The sequence below is a fragment of the Cyprinus carpio genome, chromosome B21 (genome assembly GCF_018340385.1).
Source record: "Cyprinus carpio isolate SPL01 chromosome B21, ASM1834038v1, whole genome shotgun sequence".
Taxonomy (NCBI): Eukaryota; Metazoa; Chordata; class Actinopteri; order Cypriniformes; family Cyprinidae; genus Cyprinus; species Cyprinus carpio.
This window is the reverse complement of record NC_056617.1, coordinates 10,214,582-10,234,214: the sequence shown is the minus strand read 5'-3', so window position 1 is coordinate 10,234,214 and position 19,633 is coordinate 10,214,582. Positions and strand designations below refer to the sequence as shown.

At 37.7% G+C, this 19,633-nt stretch overlaps 1 protein-coding gene across 1 annotated transcript in view; it reads left to right on the top strand.

Annotated features, from left to right (window-relative positions):
* The window catches only part of LOC109072285 (transmembrane protein 132C-like), a 136,077-nt gene that overhangs the window by 95,716 nt on the left and 20,728 nt on the right, over window positions 1-19,633 (top strand). The window contains exon 4 of the mRNA XM_042747705.1: window positions 10,680-10,866. Within this exon, the coding sequence (XP_042603639.1) occupies window positions 10,680-10,866 (187 nt within the window). The remainder of the gene's footprint in view (window positions 1-10,679; window positions 10,867-19,633) is intronic.

The following is a 19,633-nucleotide window of genomic DNA, read 5'->3' as shown; positions in this document are numbered from 1 at the left end:
CTCAGTGGTCTAAAGTCCTCTTTTCAGATAAAAGTAAATTTAGCATTTTTTTGGAAATCAAGGTCTGGAGTCTGGAGGAAGACTGGAGGGGCACAGAATCCAAGCTGCTTGAAATCCAGTGTGAAGTTTCCGAAGTCAGTGATGATTTGGGGTGCTGTGACGTCTGCTGGCGTTGGTCCTTGTATCTTATCAAGTCCAAAGTCAATGCAGCCGTCTACCAGGAGATTTTGGAGCACTTCATGCTTCCATCTGCTGACAAGCTTTATGGAGATGCTGATTTCCTTTTCCAGCAGGACTTTAGCACCTGCCCACAGTGCCAAAACCACTTCCAAAAGGTTTGCTGACCATGATATTACTGTGCTTGATTGGCCAGCCAACAAGACTTGACCTGAACCCCATATGGAATCTATGGGATATGGGATAAAGATGAGAAACAGTTTTTTTTTTTTAAGTTCTTTGCTAAATTGTTTTTAAACTTCAGTTTTCTCAATTTAAATTTTGGAATTGAGGAATTGGATTTAAATTTAATTGAAATTCTCAATTATTCTCAATTTGCAGAGTTGTTAAGTCTGAATTAGTTCACTGTTCATTCCATATTATAGGCCCCCTTGTTTAATGCAGATTTATAGATTGATTTCCAATGCAGGCATCAGCCAATCACAGCAACACCTCTTCTCATGTGACTTTTCTGCTGTATTTTGTCACTATCCTCCTCACACACATATGGAAAATGTTTTTTTTATTTTTTATTTTTTTTTGGTTGCTCAGATTATGGCTGCTTTCCAATCAAACATGTCTTCTCAGTATATTGCTCTGACAGTTAAATTTTTTACTGACGTTTCCTCCAAATCGTCATTAAAATTCCTTCATTTGCAGGATGAAGTTGTGGCTTGGCCTGAATTGCACTTTGGGCTGTTTGGTTTAAGCCTAATTTACTGTCCTGTGGCCTTGTACCATAAACCCTGTCATTGATTGAATGTCAGTGCTGGTGGATTTGTGTAAATGAGGCTCTAAAAGGCTCTTCCCTTAAAACGGGGAGGACACGAAGCCTCAAAGGCAAAGTCGTGGGTGTGCGCGTTTATGCAAATATCTTCACGCATGCAATATTCTGATTTAAGCGTGGCTTGAAAAAGATGTTGTATGCTATTATAATAATGATGTTTGCACTGAAATATGGGAAGGTTTTTCGATGTTCTGCGCAGCTCTTAAAATAAACATGGCCTTGTGTGCTCCTCATCGCCAGCCTGAGCTCATTTCCTGTAATAAAACATGCACACTGTAATATATTAAAATGTCTTTTTCTCTATGCTGGGGGTGCTGTTGCTCACCCTGGATCCTCTGTTGACTGTCTGTTTCCTCTCAGGGGAGGAAAAAGGAACACACCCTCCAGCCCCGTAAGCACGGGTGTTGCATTCCATAACAATGCCTCTGGCCACTATTAGCATACCCGGAGAACAATTCATCAATTTGGGTTAAATTGTACAAACCATGCTGCTTCTACGTACACATTCCTAATGATCCTATGAATACGGTGTTGCAGTGTGGCTGTGCTGCAGAAATCTGCATATGTAAAAAGACACATTCTCAAATTACATTTGACTTTGCATGAGCACATTAATCAGGGAATAGAAAATAGTCCCGCTCTGAATGTGAGAGGGTGTGCACGGGTCTGCTCGGTGTAGTGGGTCAGAATGCACAATTTTCTTCCCCAACAGCTGATGATTCCACGAAGGTCACACCTCACGAGACAAAGTGATGGTGGAAGTGTCTCATATGGCATTTGAATGCAAGGTGTTCAGAATGCAAGGCAAATTGTCATGTAGGGAAAAAAAATTAAATAAAATTACATTAAAAATAAATAAAATAAAAATGAATTTTCCAAAATTAAAAATGTATAAGAAAATGTAGCAATCTAATTAGCAAGTTCTATGTAATGTAACAGTCATAGCCAATCAGCAGATATTGTTGGGCTTACATTTTAATGCATTAACATAGTGCATTTACTTTTTTGGTGATTAATGCAATTAGACATGCGTCTTGACCTGTACGTAAAATCTATAATGAGTTATTTTCCATCTGAGTAATTCAAGCATGAAGTACCACCTTCTGACAGGCAACATGCCAACCACATTTACCAAGAGCAGGTAGTGTAGAATGAGTGAGGAAGGTATTCACACAGGACACGTTCTTGTATTCAAAAACAGCTGGACAACTGAACGCAACAGAATGCAAGAGTCTCGTGTTTAATAAGTTTTAACTTGACACAGCCTCTTCAAAATGTGGCACTCATGCCGTGAGATACTGCAACGCAGCAAGACGTGACAGAACAGCCACAGACATTTTTCTGATGCATAGACACCATTGAAATAACACAGGCAGAATGTAAGAACGTGTCCTGTTTGAACAACTATATATTCAGTGTATTGCATAAACAGTAGTTTTTTTCCTCTGCTAATTTTTATATATGCGATTTTACATTACTGTTCAAATGTTTCAAAAATACAGTCAGTTGAAACAATAATAGCTTAACATTGTTACAATTTAAATGCATTTTAAAAGGTCATTTATTCTAGTGTAATTTAAGCTGAATTTTCAGCATCCATTGCTCCAGTCTTCAGGGTCACATGATCCTTCAGAAATCATTCTAATATGCTAATTTCCTGCTTACGTAACAATATTTATTGTCATTGTTGAAAACAGGTTTGTGTGTATATCGTAGATAATATATGTGTGTGTACACACACACTGCAAACAGTGATCAGACAAGAGCAGGGGCGATTCCAGGTTTTTCATTTTAGGGGGGCTCAGCCCCCAATGAGGGTATATATATATATTCAAATGAAAATAGCAGCATCGTTTTATACATTGTTTTATATGTGCTTAATTTTCTCAGGGAGAAACAGCTGTGGTGTGATGAGGGGTGAACGCAGTGAAATACATGTGGAACCGATAGCTCCCCCATGATATTTTGTAAACTGTATTTATGACAAAGAACTGCACATATGATATTATAACAATCTATCGATAAACACACACCTTGTCCTCTGTTTCTCGCTCTGTGTCGTTGAGGTCTGGATTGAAGAACGCGCTGAAAGACGGGGAGGAGTTGATTAAAGTCTGCCGCCGTTTTCATATGAAATTTTAAGGGGACCGGGGTGATCACAAATTTGTGTACAGTTTATGTAATTTCAAAATTTTAGGGGGGCTGAGTGGTCATTTTAGGGGGGCTATAGCTACCCTAAAAATGGCCTGGCCACGCCCAAGGACCAGAGGTTCATAAACACCCAGCATAAGTAATAAAATCAATGTCTGCATATGGAGCAAAGGATCCTTGGGGTCTGGGTGTCTGTATGTGTGTGTAGCCCTTGTAATGACTTGTATCAGGGACAACCTGTTTGGGGAGAGCGCAATATGGCGTGATTTGCCATTAGCTCGGGTTCTTTTAATTAGTCTGAGTATGTTACGGTTGAGATCTTCCAATTATGGATTGACGTCTTGTTCTCGCTGCGTATGAGGGATGGGAAGTTCATCAGTCAGAAAACAGAACTTAAATCATTTGGATTCATCCCACATTCTGAAGGAAGCGAATGATATCACGTTTCATGACTGGAAGGAGAGCGATGGAGCTTTATGGCGAAAAAATAATAGGAAACATATGGCAAGGAAGTTAATCAAGTTAAATCAAACAAAAGTGCTGCAGAGGAACGAAAGTGTTAGCGTGTGACTCTCGCCAGTATGCCGACATTAGCATGCCTAGTGCATGTATGCTTAACACTTACAAGGATCCCATGTGATCGCATATTCGCATACTTAATTATATCAGTTTATGCAGCGCATGAATTAGTGGCAATAATGACTGTTCTGATCCATTACTGTAGCATAATGAAAATTATTCCTCATATGGCCGTGTTTTCGGTTATTGTGTTTTCTGCAGCCATATAGGCTACTATGCCCATGAGGCAGCAGATGTGTGCTGAATGGCTTCAGGTTTTGTATTCATCAATACGGCTTTCAGGAAGGAAATGTACCTGCACATAAACACTAGCAGACGCCGTTCTCCAGAATTATTATTATTTTTTTTTTAAGGAGGTTCAGCAACCATTCATTAATCTTGGGTATTTTCAACATTGTTCCTTTGTGTGCCTTACCACTTGCTTGCCTTTTTACTGTGAGGTTTTTATTAATAAGCAGAACTCTCTTACCCAGCTCTTGCACATACGATTATTTGTACTTAAAAGTTGAGCCTGGGACACATGTGATACTGCTTGGTGAGAAGGCTTTGTGATCCGCCCATCTACCAATGTTTGGTTCAGATAATTCGGTGTGAAGAACCGACGTCTTGAGCATCCATTTCACTCTGCGCTCCCCATTCCGCTTCACGTCTGCAGCAGTGATAACATAGCTACTAAGTGAGTGGGAAAGTCTGATGATATCTAGCTAATGGATTTAAATGATGTTCCCAGCTGGATGTCTCACCCAAGGGCAGCCATTTTCCTCAGCTTCCATCCGGTCCAACTGCTTCACATTCTTCTTAAACCTCTTGCGCTCCTGTGGAAGCAACAGCAAGCAAATCAACTTACAGAGTGCAATGAATATTACATCAATGCCTCAAGGTTCATGAGATCGCAGGTTGCAGACAGTCAAGGTGGGCTGTTTTTTTTCTGTCACTTTTCAGTGGTATTTTGCATTAGATGCTGGTCGTCCATAATTTCAAGGATCGTACACATCCTAAAGTTATTGGTGGTTTATGGAGAGTTCATTGGTTGATATGTATTTAATTGTGCATGCTCATTTCTGTGATTTTTACATTTTCTGTAGATTATCTTCGCTGTCTAATGCTCACTTAAATTCATCTTTAAAACATTAGTAATTTGAAAACCTAATCCTGAATATCCTTTTTTTACTGTTGTGATGATTTACTTAGTGTTTTATATATTTTTTTATTTATTAACTTAATTTACTATTTTATCCAAATAAATTAAAAAAATTATGACTTGTAATCTACTTGCATATATAATTAAATTCACACACCAAAAGTGACTTTAATTATTCAAGCCAATCAGTGAAGAGCTTATTGACACATCCAGTTTGACAAGTCCGGTTATATCAGACAATGGTGGAGAGCATTACGATTTATATGTGCGGTTTGACACGAAAAACAACCTGCGAGTAATCTAGAGCAGGGATCCTCAAATCTGGCTCACGAGATCTACTTTACTGCAGAGTTTAGCTCTAACCCTAATTAAACACACCAGAGCATGCTAATCAATGTCTTCAGGATCATTAGGAAATCAAACGTAGGTGAGTTTGATCAGGGTTGGAGCTAAACTCTGCAGGAAAATTGATCTCGCGAGCCAGATCTGACGCAATATGAATATTATCTTCGCTTTTGGTGCACACACACCATTAGTCACTTTGTGTTTTATTGTGTAAGGTTTCAGGTTCATGCCACAGTTAGACATTTTAACAGCCTCCTCAGTGGTTGCTGACTGGTGATTTTCCTAAGTCTTGTCGACACTGCACATTTAACTTACCAAAATGATATTCGTGTTTGATTTCTGTCTCTAGAAATTTACACACTTAAGTTCCAATCACATCTACTTTTTTAGACTTTTTGAGGTGAAAGTATAGTTTTTATGTGAATCCTCCTGATAACTTTCCTACAGAATAACACTTAAAAAGTAAAGGTCTGTGAACTGTCTGCACTATGCGCTTATCTGCTTGGCAGAGTTTTCCGTTGCTCTGATGTTTGTTGAGAATTGCTTTGATGGATTACAGCAGAAGTATATAAGTATGACATCTTAAAGTCCTAAAGACAATGCTTTGCTACTTGTCATCTATTATTTACAAACCCATGTGCACACATTCCTTCACATCAATACACCTATACAAAAACATTGAGCTATGGGTCATTTTCTCTCTCTCATTCAAGTACTATAGACTAAGGCTGTTACTCTGAACAGTGTCAGAAATATCCAGACTGCGGTCTTTAGTCAAGCGGTAGACAACCACATGCAATACTGGCTATTTCTGGGGTGAAATATAATTTACAACCTTAATAAACTATGGATTTTAAGAAAGTGCTGAAATACTGTACAATCCTAGGTTAATCACTGGTGTCAATGGTTCCTTGGTTTACTAGCAATTATATATAAAACTTTTGAATATCTTTAAGACTTGATACCACAAAGCTTGTAATCCTTGGCAACTGGTTCTTTATCACAATTGTTTATTGTAGCAGCCTGATACTTTTATAAAAGCACCACTGTTTATATATCTATATTACCTTTCATCTGTAGTCATTGCTGATTTTCTCCTTTCTCTCTCATCCTCCTCTCCTTTGTTCTGACCATCTGAACTCCGTCTTTAGACCATAAACTTCTTTAGTGAGCATGATGCAGGTCAGGGCCCCCATGCCAGCACTGTGATTGAGTTTCATGCTTAGCCTGTTGGGGGTCTTGAGTGCCCAGTGCTGCCTTTGAGAAAAAAACGAGTGGAAGGGGCGGCTGGCAAATCCTCCAGCAGGAGGGCGAGGGCTTGCCTTCAGTGCAGCTCTTTCACTCAGCGTCTTCTGCAACCTGTGAAATGAAATTCCACCACAGCTTTACTCAAAGCTGATGCGCCAACTGCCATTACTTCCCCAGCTTTGACTTTTATTTCCCCGAGCCGTGAGTTGCCAACCACAGCGGCTTTGTAGTCAAATTGATTCCATTCGTTTGATGTATCATTGTTGTCAGTGTTAAGCAGATCACCACTGTGCATGAATATATCCACCCTAGAGTCTCCACAATGAAAGCCATTTCCATTTTCTGCCTTTTTTTCCTTTTCTCTCACGCCATTTTTACACGGTTGTGTAAAATGAGGGAGGCGTGCCGTCTCTTTGAAGAGCCTCTGTTTTGGGAAATTCAGTCGAAGAACCTTTTTGAAAGATTGAAATTTCACCTACTCCACTTTAAATATTAATTCTCCACCTCCTGCAGTCGAACCCTTTGTCGTCAGACCTATACATTTTGGCAGGATTTCACTCCCTCTGACGATTAATTGTGATCTTTCAAGCAGGATATATCTCATCAAATTGCTCTTCTCTGGCTTTCTCTGCATTTTTATATGTTTTGACATAACAATCCATTCATCCTAGCGATGAGTACTTGAGCACCTGTCGAGACTCTCAAAGACTTCACAGAGAAATCCTCGCTGACACGTTCCACTTTACATTCCTGTTTTCACAAAGAACTCTTTTTGTGGTTTGAAAATGTGTATTCAGACTTCACTTTTTCGCTCTCTGTCTGAGATGATTTTCGTATTTGGTGCCCTTATAACCTCTGCTGCACAGCATAAGAAAGTAGGCTGTGAAGAGCAGAAAATTAATTTAATATAGGCTATAAACAGGTAGAATGCACACTGAAAAGTTTCGCAGTTTCCCCTGGAACGCCCATCATTCATTAAATTCCCCTTCCCTTATGTTTGTTTCTTGAACATTTTGGCTACATCTGCTCCCAGAATGCTTGATTTAACACGTTTAACCATTTTTAAATCCATTCTGCAGATAATCCCACAAAATCAGAGGCAAAAATGCAGAGAGATTCCCAAATCTGCAAGCAAAAGGATTTTAATCAATCAGCATTAGCTGTTGATTTTCAGTCAGAAAGGCTCCACCTTGGTGAAGAGATACTGCACTTCGCCCTCTACTGGACACATCTTAACCCTACAGTTGAGCCATAACGCAGTGTTAATTCTGTGCTGGTTTGGTTTTCTTAGCTGTGAATGAGAATTCTGACAATGAGCCATTAGAGTGTTTGAGCTAACAGGGCTCTTAAGAGCATTCAGTGAGGTCGTGGAAAACCAGTGTTTACAAGGCGGATGCATTTATTTTTAAGTGCAACAAAGCTGTCAGCTGTGTTTCTCCCAGAATACCTCTCTAACACCAGAGCCTTTTAGCTGCCCATCTCCATTCACCAGCACCACATTAGCACTACAAAATGGCACTTACTTTAAATAGGCTTTTTTGGCCCGCATTTGCCTTTGGCCCAACAAAATGTCTGTTGGTGAAGAGAATTCATGGCATTACAAGACCTTTTGTTATTGCAGTAGTTGCTGAAATGGCATTTCCTAGGGTAAGTCATACCTATGGATCCATACATCATAGAACATATATCTAGTTTGTTAAATGAATAGTTCACCCAAAAATAAAAATGGGAATAATTTGTACTTCCTCACTTCATGGAACATGAAAGCAGAAGTTTAGCAGGATGTTCACGCTGCTCTTTTCCATATAATGCAAGTGAATGGTGACCAACTTTTTAATGCTCAAAAAAAAAAAGTAGTTTATATGGCTTGTGCACTTTGATCTATTCTTCACACAAAGTTAATGCCTGACTTCAGGTGACTTTGAATATAGTGCACACGTTGAGTGAACCACTGTTAAACTACTTTTGTGATGCATTTTTGTCATTTGCACTGTCATTGTGCAAAAGAACATAAAAATCCTGCCTAACTGCTTCTTATGTGGTCTACGGAAAGAAGAAAGTCATACAGGTTTGGAGCAAATTGATTCTTTTAAGGATTTTTTAACAAGCTTTTTCTTGCCTTGAATTCACTTTTCTGCTCCTTACAGATAATGTCTCTTTAAGGAATCTACAAATCAAATTAACTTACAACATGTGCAATCTGGCAGGGACTGGCAGTGTGTGGTCGCTTTTATTATGTAAAGTCACAGATTAGAACGTGTGAAAACTGATATGATCATCCCAGATTTGCTTATTAAAGATACCCTGGCGTCTCTGTTTCCATGACATTGAAATCAGAGAATCCAGGGCTTTTTGGAATGAAAATTATTAGAACGGCTGGTGATCAGAGGACACAGACAGGTGGAATATGTTTTGTTTTTTTCTTGGAGATTCATTTGAAGGAGAATGTATTACTGGAATTATTTTGTTAACAGAGAAAGTATGACAGTATCTCTCTGCTCCTGAGATATTCTCAGACTGTAGAGTTGTAAAGACCAATCCAAACTAACCCAGAACCAGCACAGTGAGTAATAAAACCGGCCCAATATCAAAACCCAAAATTGTATTTTTTAGAAATTGTAGGTTATTTGTAAGTTCTAGGCCTACTATGTAATATAATAAGCATTAACCACTGCAAAGTAAACAAAACAAACATTGAAATTTATATTGTATTATATACAAAGTAATAAAAAGCAATAGATTTCGACTAATGTTTAAAAGTTTGCTTGGAGAATATAAATTCATATACTTGCTGTCAGTATTTTAGGGTCTGTATATATATTTTTATACATATTTTATTTATTTGAAAGAAGTCTCTTATGCTTTCCAAGCCTGTATTTATTTGATCAAAATACAATAGAACAGTAATATTGTGAACTGTTATTATAATATATATATATATAAAAAATAGGTTCTATTTTGATGTATTTTAAAATGTAATTTATTCCTGTGATGGCAAAGCTAAATATTCAGCAGCTATAACTCCAGTCTTCAGTGTCACATGAAATCATTCTAAAATGCTGATTTAGTGCTCAAGAAACGTTTCTTCTTATTATGTTGAAAACAGTTATGCTGCTCAATATTTACGTGGACACCGCATTTAACGCTACCTTGCTGAATAGAAGTCTTCCAGTCATAAACTTTTGAAGTTTAATAACATTGTAGTATAGTAACATTCTTCTGTTACTTCATATGTAGGCCTATTATACACAGTTACCTGACGTACAGTAAATTTACTATATTTTAATCATAACAGTTGGCCTGTCAACCATAAAAAATAGTATCCATCTTACCTGTTTTGAGTTACAGAGGATTAGCTGTTCGTTTGGACAGAAATCCTTGGATCTAAATCTAATTTGTGTGATATTTTTAACCATCAAACTGCAGGACAAAAAAACTCATGGAAACATTTCCACATGGGGAAAACTGAATCTTGTTATCCCTGAGCAAAGTGTTTGTTAGAAACATGTCAACCAAAGAACAAATGAGAATAATGCGGTGACCTTACTTTTGTCATGGATGTGTGAGTTCTTCTAAGAGGGACCTTGTACCATACTGTAGTGAAACTGAGGGGGAAAAGAATATAGTCTTCTTTTGTGTTCCAGGTGCGAATTCAATTGCAGTTCCATATTCCAGATTTGTACTTTGATATTAAGAATTTTTCATATGCTGTTTTGTTTTAACTAAGTACTGTGAGGCCGGAGCAGCCAGGCTGATCAAACCCAGTCCTGGGCAAATCAAATGGCTTTGGTTTTATTCATTGTTTTTCTGCATTGTTTGCATCGCAATCAGTGGAGACAATGTTATGCTCTGCTTTGGAAATCTTTTCTGAAAATGCTGTGGCGCTGGACCAAAAGTAAATTGCTTTTTTGCTGTCTTTTTTTTGTGGTTGCTGCTAGGATGTGTTTTTGTTGAACTGAAATAATGAGAGTAAACCGCTACACACTCACACCCACATACATCGCAGTCTACATACACACACCAGGTGTACAAAAACAAAAGGCTCGATAAATGGCCGCTTGACTGCCCCTTCATCCGTTGGCAGCACGCACTGGCCAGTAGCCACATAACAACAAAAAAAACACAAGACACCCATGAGTTTTACATGCATATGCTTTTAGTTTGCATTCAAACATTTTAAATATTACTTTGACTTTCTCTTCTTCCTATGTAGGTGGAGGCCGGTTTCCAGAAAGTTCTTCAGGTGGATCTGGAAGTCAACGGATTGTTGGATCCTCTGGGAAGTCGCTCAGCGACATGGCAGATAGAGTACCCCATCTCCCGATCCCTTTCGGATGAGATCCAGACGATCATCCGTCTGGCACCACATGACCTCGGGGGAATCGTGCCATTGGCTATGGTGAGTTTAGTTCCTCGTCAACTCGTTCTCAACAAGTCCAAACATGCAATGCTGTTCTTTTGTCTTCTTTTTATTGTTACTGTTTGCATATAATATCAATTATGGCTGCTTTCAGGCATAATATAAGATGTATCACACAGGAAATGCTGATGTGTCATTTGAAGCAACAGTATGACTAACACTAATTAGCTGTAATTTGGTTAATTGAGCGTTCAGTTTGATTTAAAACTGGCAATTGGGTCAAGACCAAAAGTAATTAATTTAAAATGAGTGGAGACTGTGAGGAGCCTCAAATAAATAAGGTAAACAGAAGATAATAAAGGTTGTTTTAATCTAAATGGTGGCTGGGCAGTCACAGCTGGTGCTATTCTTGAATGGGGAAGCACAGTGCTATTGAACAGTGGCAAAGTATGCACCTAGATGTATGTGTGTGTATATATATATATATATATATATATATATATATATATATATATATATATATATATATACAGTATATACACAAGATCTTGGGACAGATTTACTAAACAGGGCAAATTAGCGTTAAAGCACAATTCCATAAAAGCGTTGCTGGAAGGGAAAAATTCTGCGGGTGATTTACTAATAGTGCGCACATTAAAGAAGACAGACGCAGCTAGATCCTTTCCATAATGACAAGCACAGTCTACCAAGAGCAGCGCAAATTACTGCCTGCTTTAAGACACACTTTTTTTGTGTTAGATACAAAAAAGAGTTCCAGTAATTGGATGAGCGCAAGTTGCGTGATTCATTTTAATACTGTCCTCTTCTAAATTTTGCATCTGAAAGGAAAACTCCTCCAAATGCATATTCAGTAAGGTCAGGTGCAAAAATAACCATGCTTTTTAAGCACTTATACTTCATTCCGCTTTTTTTTGTAAATCCTTAAAGTACTATTTTAACGTCTAAAAAAGGGTTTAGTTAGCTGTTATTAAATCTGGCCCTTTATGTACTGTATACTGTATAACTACATAAAAAGCGACAGTGACAATGGATGTTTATATAATGTTACTGAAGTGTTTCAAATAAAAGCTTTTTTTTAAACTTTCTATTTGTCTAAGAATCCTGAAAAATGTATCATGGTTTTTTCCACAAAAAAATATTAAGCAGCACTACTGTTTTTTACATTTATAATAATAATTGTTTCTTGAGCATCAAATCAGCATATTAGAATAATTTCTGAAGGATCATGTTATACTGAAGACTGGAGTAATGACTGCTAAAAATTCAGCTTGGCCAGAATTAAAATTACATTTTTAAAAATATACTAAAGTAAAAAATATAATAATATTTCACAATATTACTGTTTTTATTGTACTTTTGATCTTTCAAAAGCAACCCCCAATCTTCCCAACACCCAAAATTTGAATATTTACAAAATACCATATACAACACTCTACATTTCAAGAATTAAAGCATTACAGCAAAGTTCAATTAACTGTTTGTTTTTAATTGAAAAATATCCATGATGTTTGTAGTCTCCCGGCACCGGATCAGGACACAAAATTAGTCTCTTATCCAAAGAATATTGGCCTTTAGTCCATTAAAACCAGTGCCACAGGTGTCTTTTATATAAACATAGCTGTACTTCAGTGGAACTTTTATACCCATCTACTGTATCCTTTAAATCCTATGCACATATTCATGTAGATTAAAAGTATTCATATTCATGTAGATCACAAACAGCATAATACTGCTGTGTGGTATTATGTACACTTTCCTTCACTAAACTACTGAAATGAACCAACAGTGTATAGATCATTTACACATTGCTGTATTTAAAAATAAATAAATAAGGGGGGCCTGTGATTCCAGTGCAGTCTCTATACAACAAAATGAGAAAAATTTGTTTTGAGTGCAGGTTTCATCTTTTAAATAAAATGAGAGGCTGAGGCAAGGAGAAATATGGTGTTTGATTAGAGGTGGGCTACACGTCTGCTCTTCATTGGCTTTTTGTCAATAGGGCGGTAAGATGAACATGATTTCATTTTGATGTGAAAAGGTTTGTGTATTTTCTGTAAGCACACAAACCACTGAAATCTGAATGCTCCCTCTCGTTAGCTAAAGCGTTTCACCTTCCTCTCACAACCTTCATGTGCAAACACACACACACACACTCAGTAGATTTGGTTCTCTTTTGCAGCCTGTCTTAATTGCGTTTTACAGTGCAGCGTTTTCTCACACACCCTATGGCGGCTTTTCCCCTTGTCCATAACGATGACATTGCCATCACCACACCTTGTTAAACGTAATCATGACTTCGTTAAGCCGGCAGCAGAATCAGCGGGCAGCTTTAATCACCCTGAGTGCAGCCATCCGCTCCGCTTTCTATCTACCTGTCTAATGTAGAGGAACTACGCAGATTGGTATGACATACGATAACAAAGGCAAGAGACTCCAATCTGTCCCATCGGAGGCTTCTGCTCCATTAGAATTAGCTTTTTCCCCTCTCGCAGACAACGGCTAATTCCGGCCTGCCAGCTGTCTCTTTGGCCTCATTAGAGAGGACAGCCGCCTCGGCCCCATTCCCCACTCAGTGGCCAAACAAGAACCTTCAGCCATCACGTTTGAGAGCTGTGCTTTCTCGGCCCATTACGGTAAACACAGCCAGTTGTACAGTAGCGACGAGGACGGAGAATGATTTAATAACAGTGTGAAAATAAGCCCGGATGCCCTTACAGCCTAAGTTCGACACCCCCGGCTCGAGCCTGGCCGGCCTGCCGATGCATTTTGCACAACAATCACGGCCGCAGACAGAGAGACAACAGCCACCAATCACTTGTGTTGTCTGGGCCTCTGACTGAGCGCATTTGTCTTGAGCTCTCGGAATGCTGGGAGAGCAGATTGTTGTGTTACACAGCAGGAGGGGATCAATGTAATCACATCACTTTCAACTTTTTGAATGAGGAGATGCCCTAATAGGATTTGGCAGTGCATGATCCCCTCAAAATGCAGGAAATCTGTTCTGGCTCATTAGGATGCACCAGCATGCGCGTTCGCTCTCTCTCTCTCTCTCTCTCTATAATGTGTGTGTTTGTCTTTCTTCCTCGCTCTGTTTCTATACCTCACAACTTTTGAATCAAGTTTACTTAAGCTCCTTGTAATTGGCCGTTCAGCCCTCTCGAAGGCAAATTTCAGTCCCTGCTGAGCTTGTTTTCTGTTGACTATTGAAAGCACTCTCATTCTTGTTTGCCACCCTGTCTTCTCGTGGCGCTAAGAGAGTTTGTTCAGAGAAAAGCAAAATCAAACAAATTGCCAAGTCAGAGGCATCTCCCTTCAAACCCCTCTTCTGATTTTTTTTTTCTTCCAGGATTTGTTTTGTTTGGTTCTCTGTAGCCTTTTGGCCTTAGTCTTGAGTTTCGGTGTGTGTCAGGCTTTGCTTCAGAGCTCATGGGTTTCTCTGTTCTCTGAGCGAATGCTGGCCTGCTGTTTGTCTTCCTTCAAGTCTGTTTGAACAGTGTCCTCTGTAAACCGCCTACAGGACAAGGTAATACCTTTTCCTTTGTGTTTTCCACAGGCCGTAGGCCATAAATCGGGCAACATTTTTTAACTACTCATCAAATTTACATTGGGGAACTAGCTGCTAGTGATTCTTTCCTTGATATATCAGTACCATATTGAACATTTAATTGTGCATGCTCATTTCCTCTACAGTATTTTTACATTACATTTGCTGTCATCTAATGCTCACTGAAAGTTAATCTTTAAAACACCAATAATTTAACTCTTGTGCTGTCCTGAAAACCCTTTGCCTCATTTTAAAAATTGCATGTAAATTCCTTTTTATACTGTATTATTAGCAAATCATGGATTCCATCTTTTTGTCAGTTTATGCACATTACAAAAACATTATTTGTGGGTTGTTTTGGAAATTTTTCACTCAAAAACTAAGGTACACAAGCTGAGATTAATGAGACCTACAATCAGTTCATTCCAAAAAGATATACAAAACTTTTGATAAAAAAAAAAATTGGTAATAATATACTGTAATGAGAAAATTTTAATATACATATATATATATATATATATATAATATATATATATATATATATATATATATATATATATATATATATATATATACATCTATATATATATATATATATATATATATATATATATATATATATTACATACATATATATAGTATATATGTATGTATGTGTGTGTGTGTGTATATATATATATATACATACATAGATACATACAGACTGGATGATGATGACATCAGATCTCTGTGTGGAGCACTAGTTGTTGTCAGACTCCTTGGATTCAGGATATAGTGGCTCAAGTGGAAAAAAAGGACACTTCTCATATTTATTTATTTATTTTTTCTAAACAAAACATTAAATATATTAGGGATGTGCGATACTGGCAAAAAATATCTCAATATTTTCTGAGATTTTATCAATAATGATGATTAGATGATATTTATACACTTTTTTTTATACACTCTGCCTGTCTGTGATGTGCATGTGCCGATTGTGCTACACTGCTGTGCTGTGTGCCTGCGCAAAGACACGGAGGGGAGAATTTTTATTTTTATTTTTATTTGTTTGACAGGGAAAGCTGTGCGCAAACAGAAACACACACACACATATATAAATATATTCATTCGTGAAAAAATAAATAATGTCGTAATGCCCCCTTTGATGTCTATGTGTGCACGTGCCTGATCTTTAGAATGTATTTTGACATTTCTGAGAAAAAAACAAGGAATTTATCCTTTTACACTGTGATCTAGACAGTTTATTATGAGAATGTCTTTGAGAGAAGTCATTTAAGCTGCACAGTTTGACAGAGTGCTCACTGTACTCCAGTATTTGAGCTGTTTTTGTTTTACTGCTTTATTAATTCTTGATGCAAATGTTTCTTTAGAACCCCTTGCAGCACAAGACCGTGTGGCACACTTGCAAGAATAGAAAGAGAAAAAGAAAAGGGGAGAGAGAGAGAGAAAAATGAGTGCAGTTGTCTGAAAGAAATTCAAGTTGATTTGTGACTGCTGAGAGATTAAGATGCAGACAGAAGCGTGTTATTGTGTGCGGCGGCTGGCCTCGGTAAACCTGTGCCCTGCCACGGAGCCGTGGGGATCGATGGTCCTCACCGCACGCTCCCTCATTACTACCAGCATCTCTCTCTCTCTCCACCGCGGCTGTGTGCACGACTGCTGCCGCCTTATCACAATCATCTGAAACAGCCTATGTATTCATTATCCCTCACCTGGAGGCCTGCACACTACACAGGGCATATGGAATCTGTACTTCCACATTTCACTGCCCCAGAGATGGAGGAAATGAGGGAGGCAATGTTAGATGGCGATTGCATCTAAGCCGTGTTGTTTTTTTTACAGTTATTAAAAGGTGGTGGAGATTTCTAGCAAGTGTTAATTTGAAAAAGTGGTGAAAGAGTTCATCTAAGGCTGTGCTGTTTGACATTAACCCCAAAACCCTTGATGGCTGCAGGTTGCAATAGACAGATAATTGGATTGAACAGGTTGTTTTTTGGTTCTTTTGTATCAAGTCTGGCAATACTGAATGGCCTCCCTTCAATAATAAAGTCACTAACTTATTATTTAGTATTATTTTGCTAAATTACTAAACCTTTACACTTAGACATGACTAGATTGCAAAATACATTTTCATATGTAATGCCATTATAATTATTATTATTATTATTATTATTTACTTTAATAATAATAATAATAAATTAGTAGTAGTAGTATGAATTATAAAAATATAATACTATTAATATTGTTATTATTATTCCATTATTATGTAACTAAAATTAAAAATTAAAAATCAGTTCTCTTTATACTTAAAGGTAAACAAAAATAATAAAGAATCCGTCAATATAATATTAATAATAATAAATAAAAATAGTAGTATGAATTATAAAAAACTATAATTAAAAGTATTCTTATATTATAAATGATTAAAATTAGATGATGATGATTATTATTTATTTATTTATTTATAACCCTCTAGGTTATTGTTCTAGAGAATATTTTACAATACAATCATTTTTTTACAATAATTAAGAAACAGTTATGCATACATTTAAACAAACATAATATTAATAATAATATTAATATTAATAATAAATAATAAAACATAGTTGTGTGATTTATAATAATAATAATAATAATTATTATATTTTTTATAAAGTAATCCTTCAGGTTATTGTTTTAGACACATTTTTATTATGCCATGTAACTTAGAAACAAAAATTAAACAACAATTAAGAATCAGTTCTGCATACATTTAAACATACACATAAAAATAATAGTTACTGGTCATAAAAACAAAATCTGTTGGTCTCTAGATACCAAGCAGTAGAGATTGTCTTGTAGGTACAGTGGAAAGGTATTGTAATTGAGTTGCAGTATGTTCACCACTGCTCCCTATGTGCTTGGTGTGATTCAAGGAGGACATGTTCCTCGAACAACCTTCCTGTCATCCTGATCTTAGGGCTGGGGTTAGGACTTGAACAGCATTCTTATGAATCATTTCTACTAGGTTTCAGTGGTATCTAAGCTTGTGTTTGAACTATGACTGCTTGATAAGAATGTTGTTCCAGGACTAACAAAAGATCTTGATCTAGGTACAGTATCCACTTTGCTAAATCACACTGTCTAAATGAGCATGTCAATGCAATGTTATGAATAATGCATCAAAGTTTAATACTTAAGGAACGGTAGCAGAGAAATCCAGGTTTATGCTCATGTCCGGTTCATCCACTGTTCATAACAGGGCTCATAATTCCTGGAAAGAGTGCTCATTTATCCAAGCAGTGAGGTGGAGAGGCCTTGGATTATGGGATGATGCGAAAACAGTAACACAAAACTGTGATTATCCTCATTCTAGCGGCCACTGAGAGGCGCTTGGCTGACCCAGTGGCTGTATTGTGTTCAACGACAGCTAAGCATTCGCTTCATCTCTCCGCGCTATTACTGAAATCAATAGCCATCTTCTTCTTTGCTCCCTGTTTATCTGCACTGTTGTGCCATTTTATCAGAGGATCTGTCAGCAAGACTCTGAGAGGCAAAAAGGCTTCAGCCATCTCTGCTAAAGACATGGGAGAACCTGCGGACTTGAAAAGAAATACAGCCCACGATCGATGGCTCTGTAATAGCATGGCTGCGGCATCGGCAGCGAGGATCCACACGGGGTGCCGATGCATTCAGTGCTTCCTGTCCTTGAGCATTAGACCCCATGTGAGCTGGTGTAGGTTCACCACGAACTGAACCAATCACTTGTGCTGATATTAACCCTACATTCCCTGACCTCCGATACACCTTTAATCCCTCCAACACAGCCAAAAGTGTAATGGCTTTTTATCGATTTACCTCCTTCTCTTTTCTCTCACTCTTTCTCAAGATAGTGTGGAACCATTTAAAGGTAAGTGCGTGTTGTAGAAGCACTGCCCTCCCGCAGAGATGGTCTCTGGGAGGCTGTACAGCCTGTTCTTCAAACCCAGCATCCACGCATAGCTAACACTAATCAGTCAGCAGTCCAGGGGACGATGTTTACCGACCACTGGGCAGAAGCGGATGACGAGGCTGCATGAATAACACATTGTGCTCGGATTCAACACCCTCCCTCTGGAACCGCAGCTCATAGGAGCTCCAGAGATGGGGTTGGGGGAAGGAGAAGAATGGTGGGTTTCAACAAACGGAGCATCATGATTGAGGTGGTGGGGGAGGGGGGGCAGGAGTGTAGGTGGACATAAACTAGTTGCATATTAGTTCTGCTGGTTCTCATGCCACCCACATCAGTCCTGCTGTCAGAGTAAATCTTCCTTAATTTTCAAGTCAAGCCAAGCCAGATGCGTGAAGAGACTGTACTCTGTATTGTGCTGCATGTTAATGTAGACTTGCAGTCTCAAGGAATTAGATTTTTGTATGTTATATTAATACTTTAACTATAATTTTATTATGATATATATATATATATATATATATATATATATATATATATATATATATATATATATATATATATATATATATATTAGTCAAAATAAGTTTTTGTTTTCATAATATATGTGTGTACTGTGTATATTTAATACACACACATACAGTATTATTAACAGATTATTAAAATCTCACAAATGATTATCGGACCCCCCCCCCCCCCTCCATTAATTAATGACAGAATGTTCATTTTTGGGTGTACTATCCCTTTAACACATTACATTTTCTGCCTCAAAACTGAGAAAAATGTGGTACAGATTTATGGGATTTTATGTGACTGAACTGGATTAAGATTGGCTTCTTACTCTGTGTATTTCTGAATTTGAAAAGCCTGGTCTTATATTACTTTGGAGTCCTTTCATAACTGTGCAAACATTCATATACCTGTAATTTTTAAGGTGAATAAATAGTTATTTTTCTCTTTTACTCCCGTTCCTGTGGCTCAGTGGTAGAGCATTGCATTAGCAGTGCAAAGGTTGTGGGTTTGATTCCCAGGGGAATAAGTGTCTGCTAAATGCATTAGAATCTTTGGATATAATTTTCCAATATTAAACATTTTTGTTGATATATCCTGAGCAGGAAAGTTCCACTACATTTTTTTGTGCTTTTGCCATGAGTCAGAGGGTGGAGGCACGTATGCCTTTCTCAAGGGTCAATGGATTTAACCTGTGTGGTTTAAAACTGTCCTCCCTCGCTGAACTGAACTTACCTCAGCTTTATTTATTTATTTATTTTTTACAATGAAGTAAAGCCACCCATTAGAGTCTGTGGCATCAC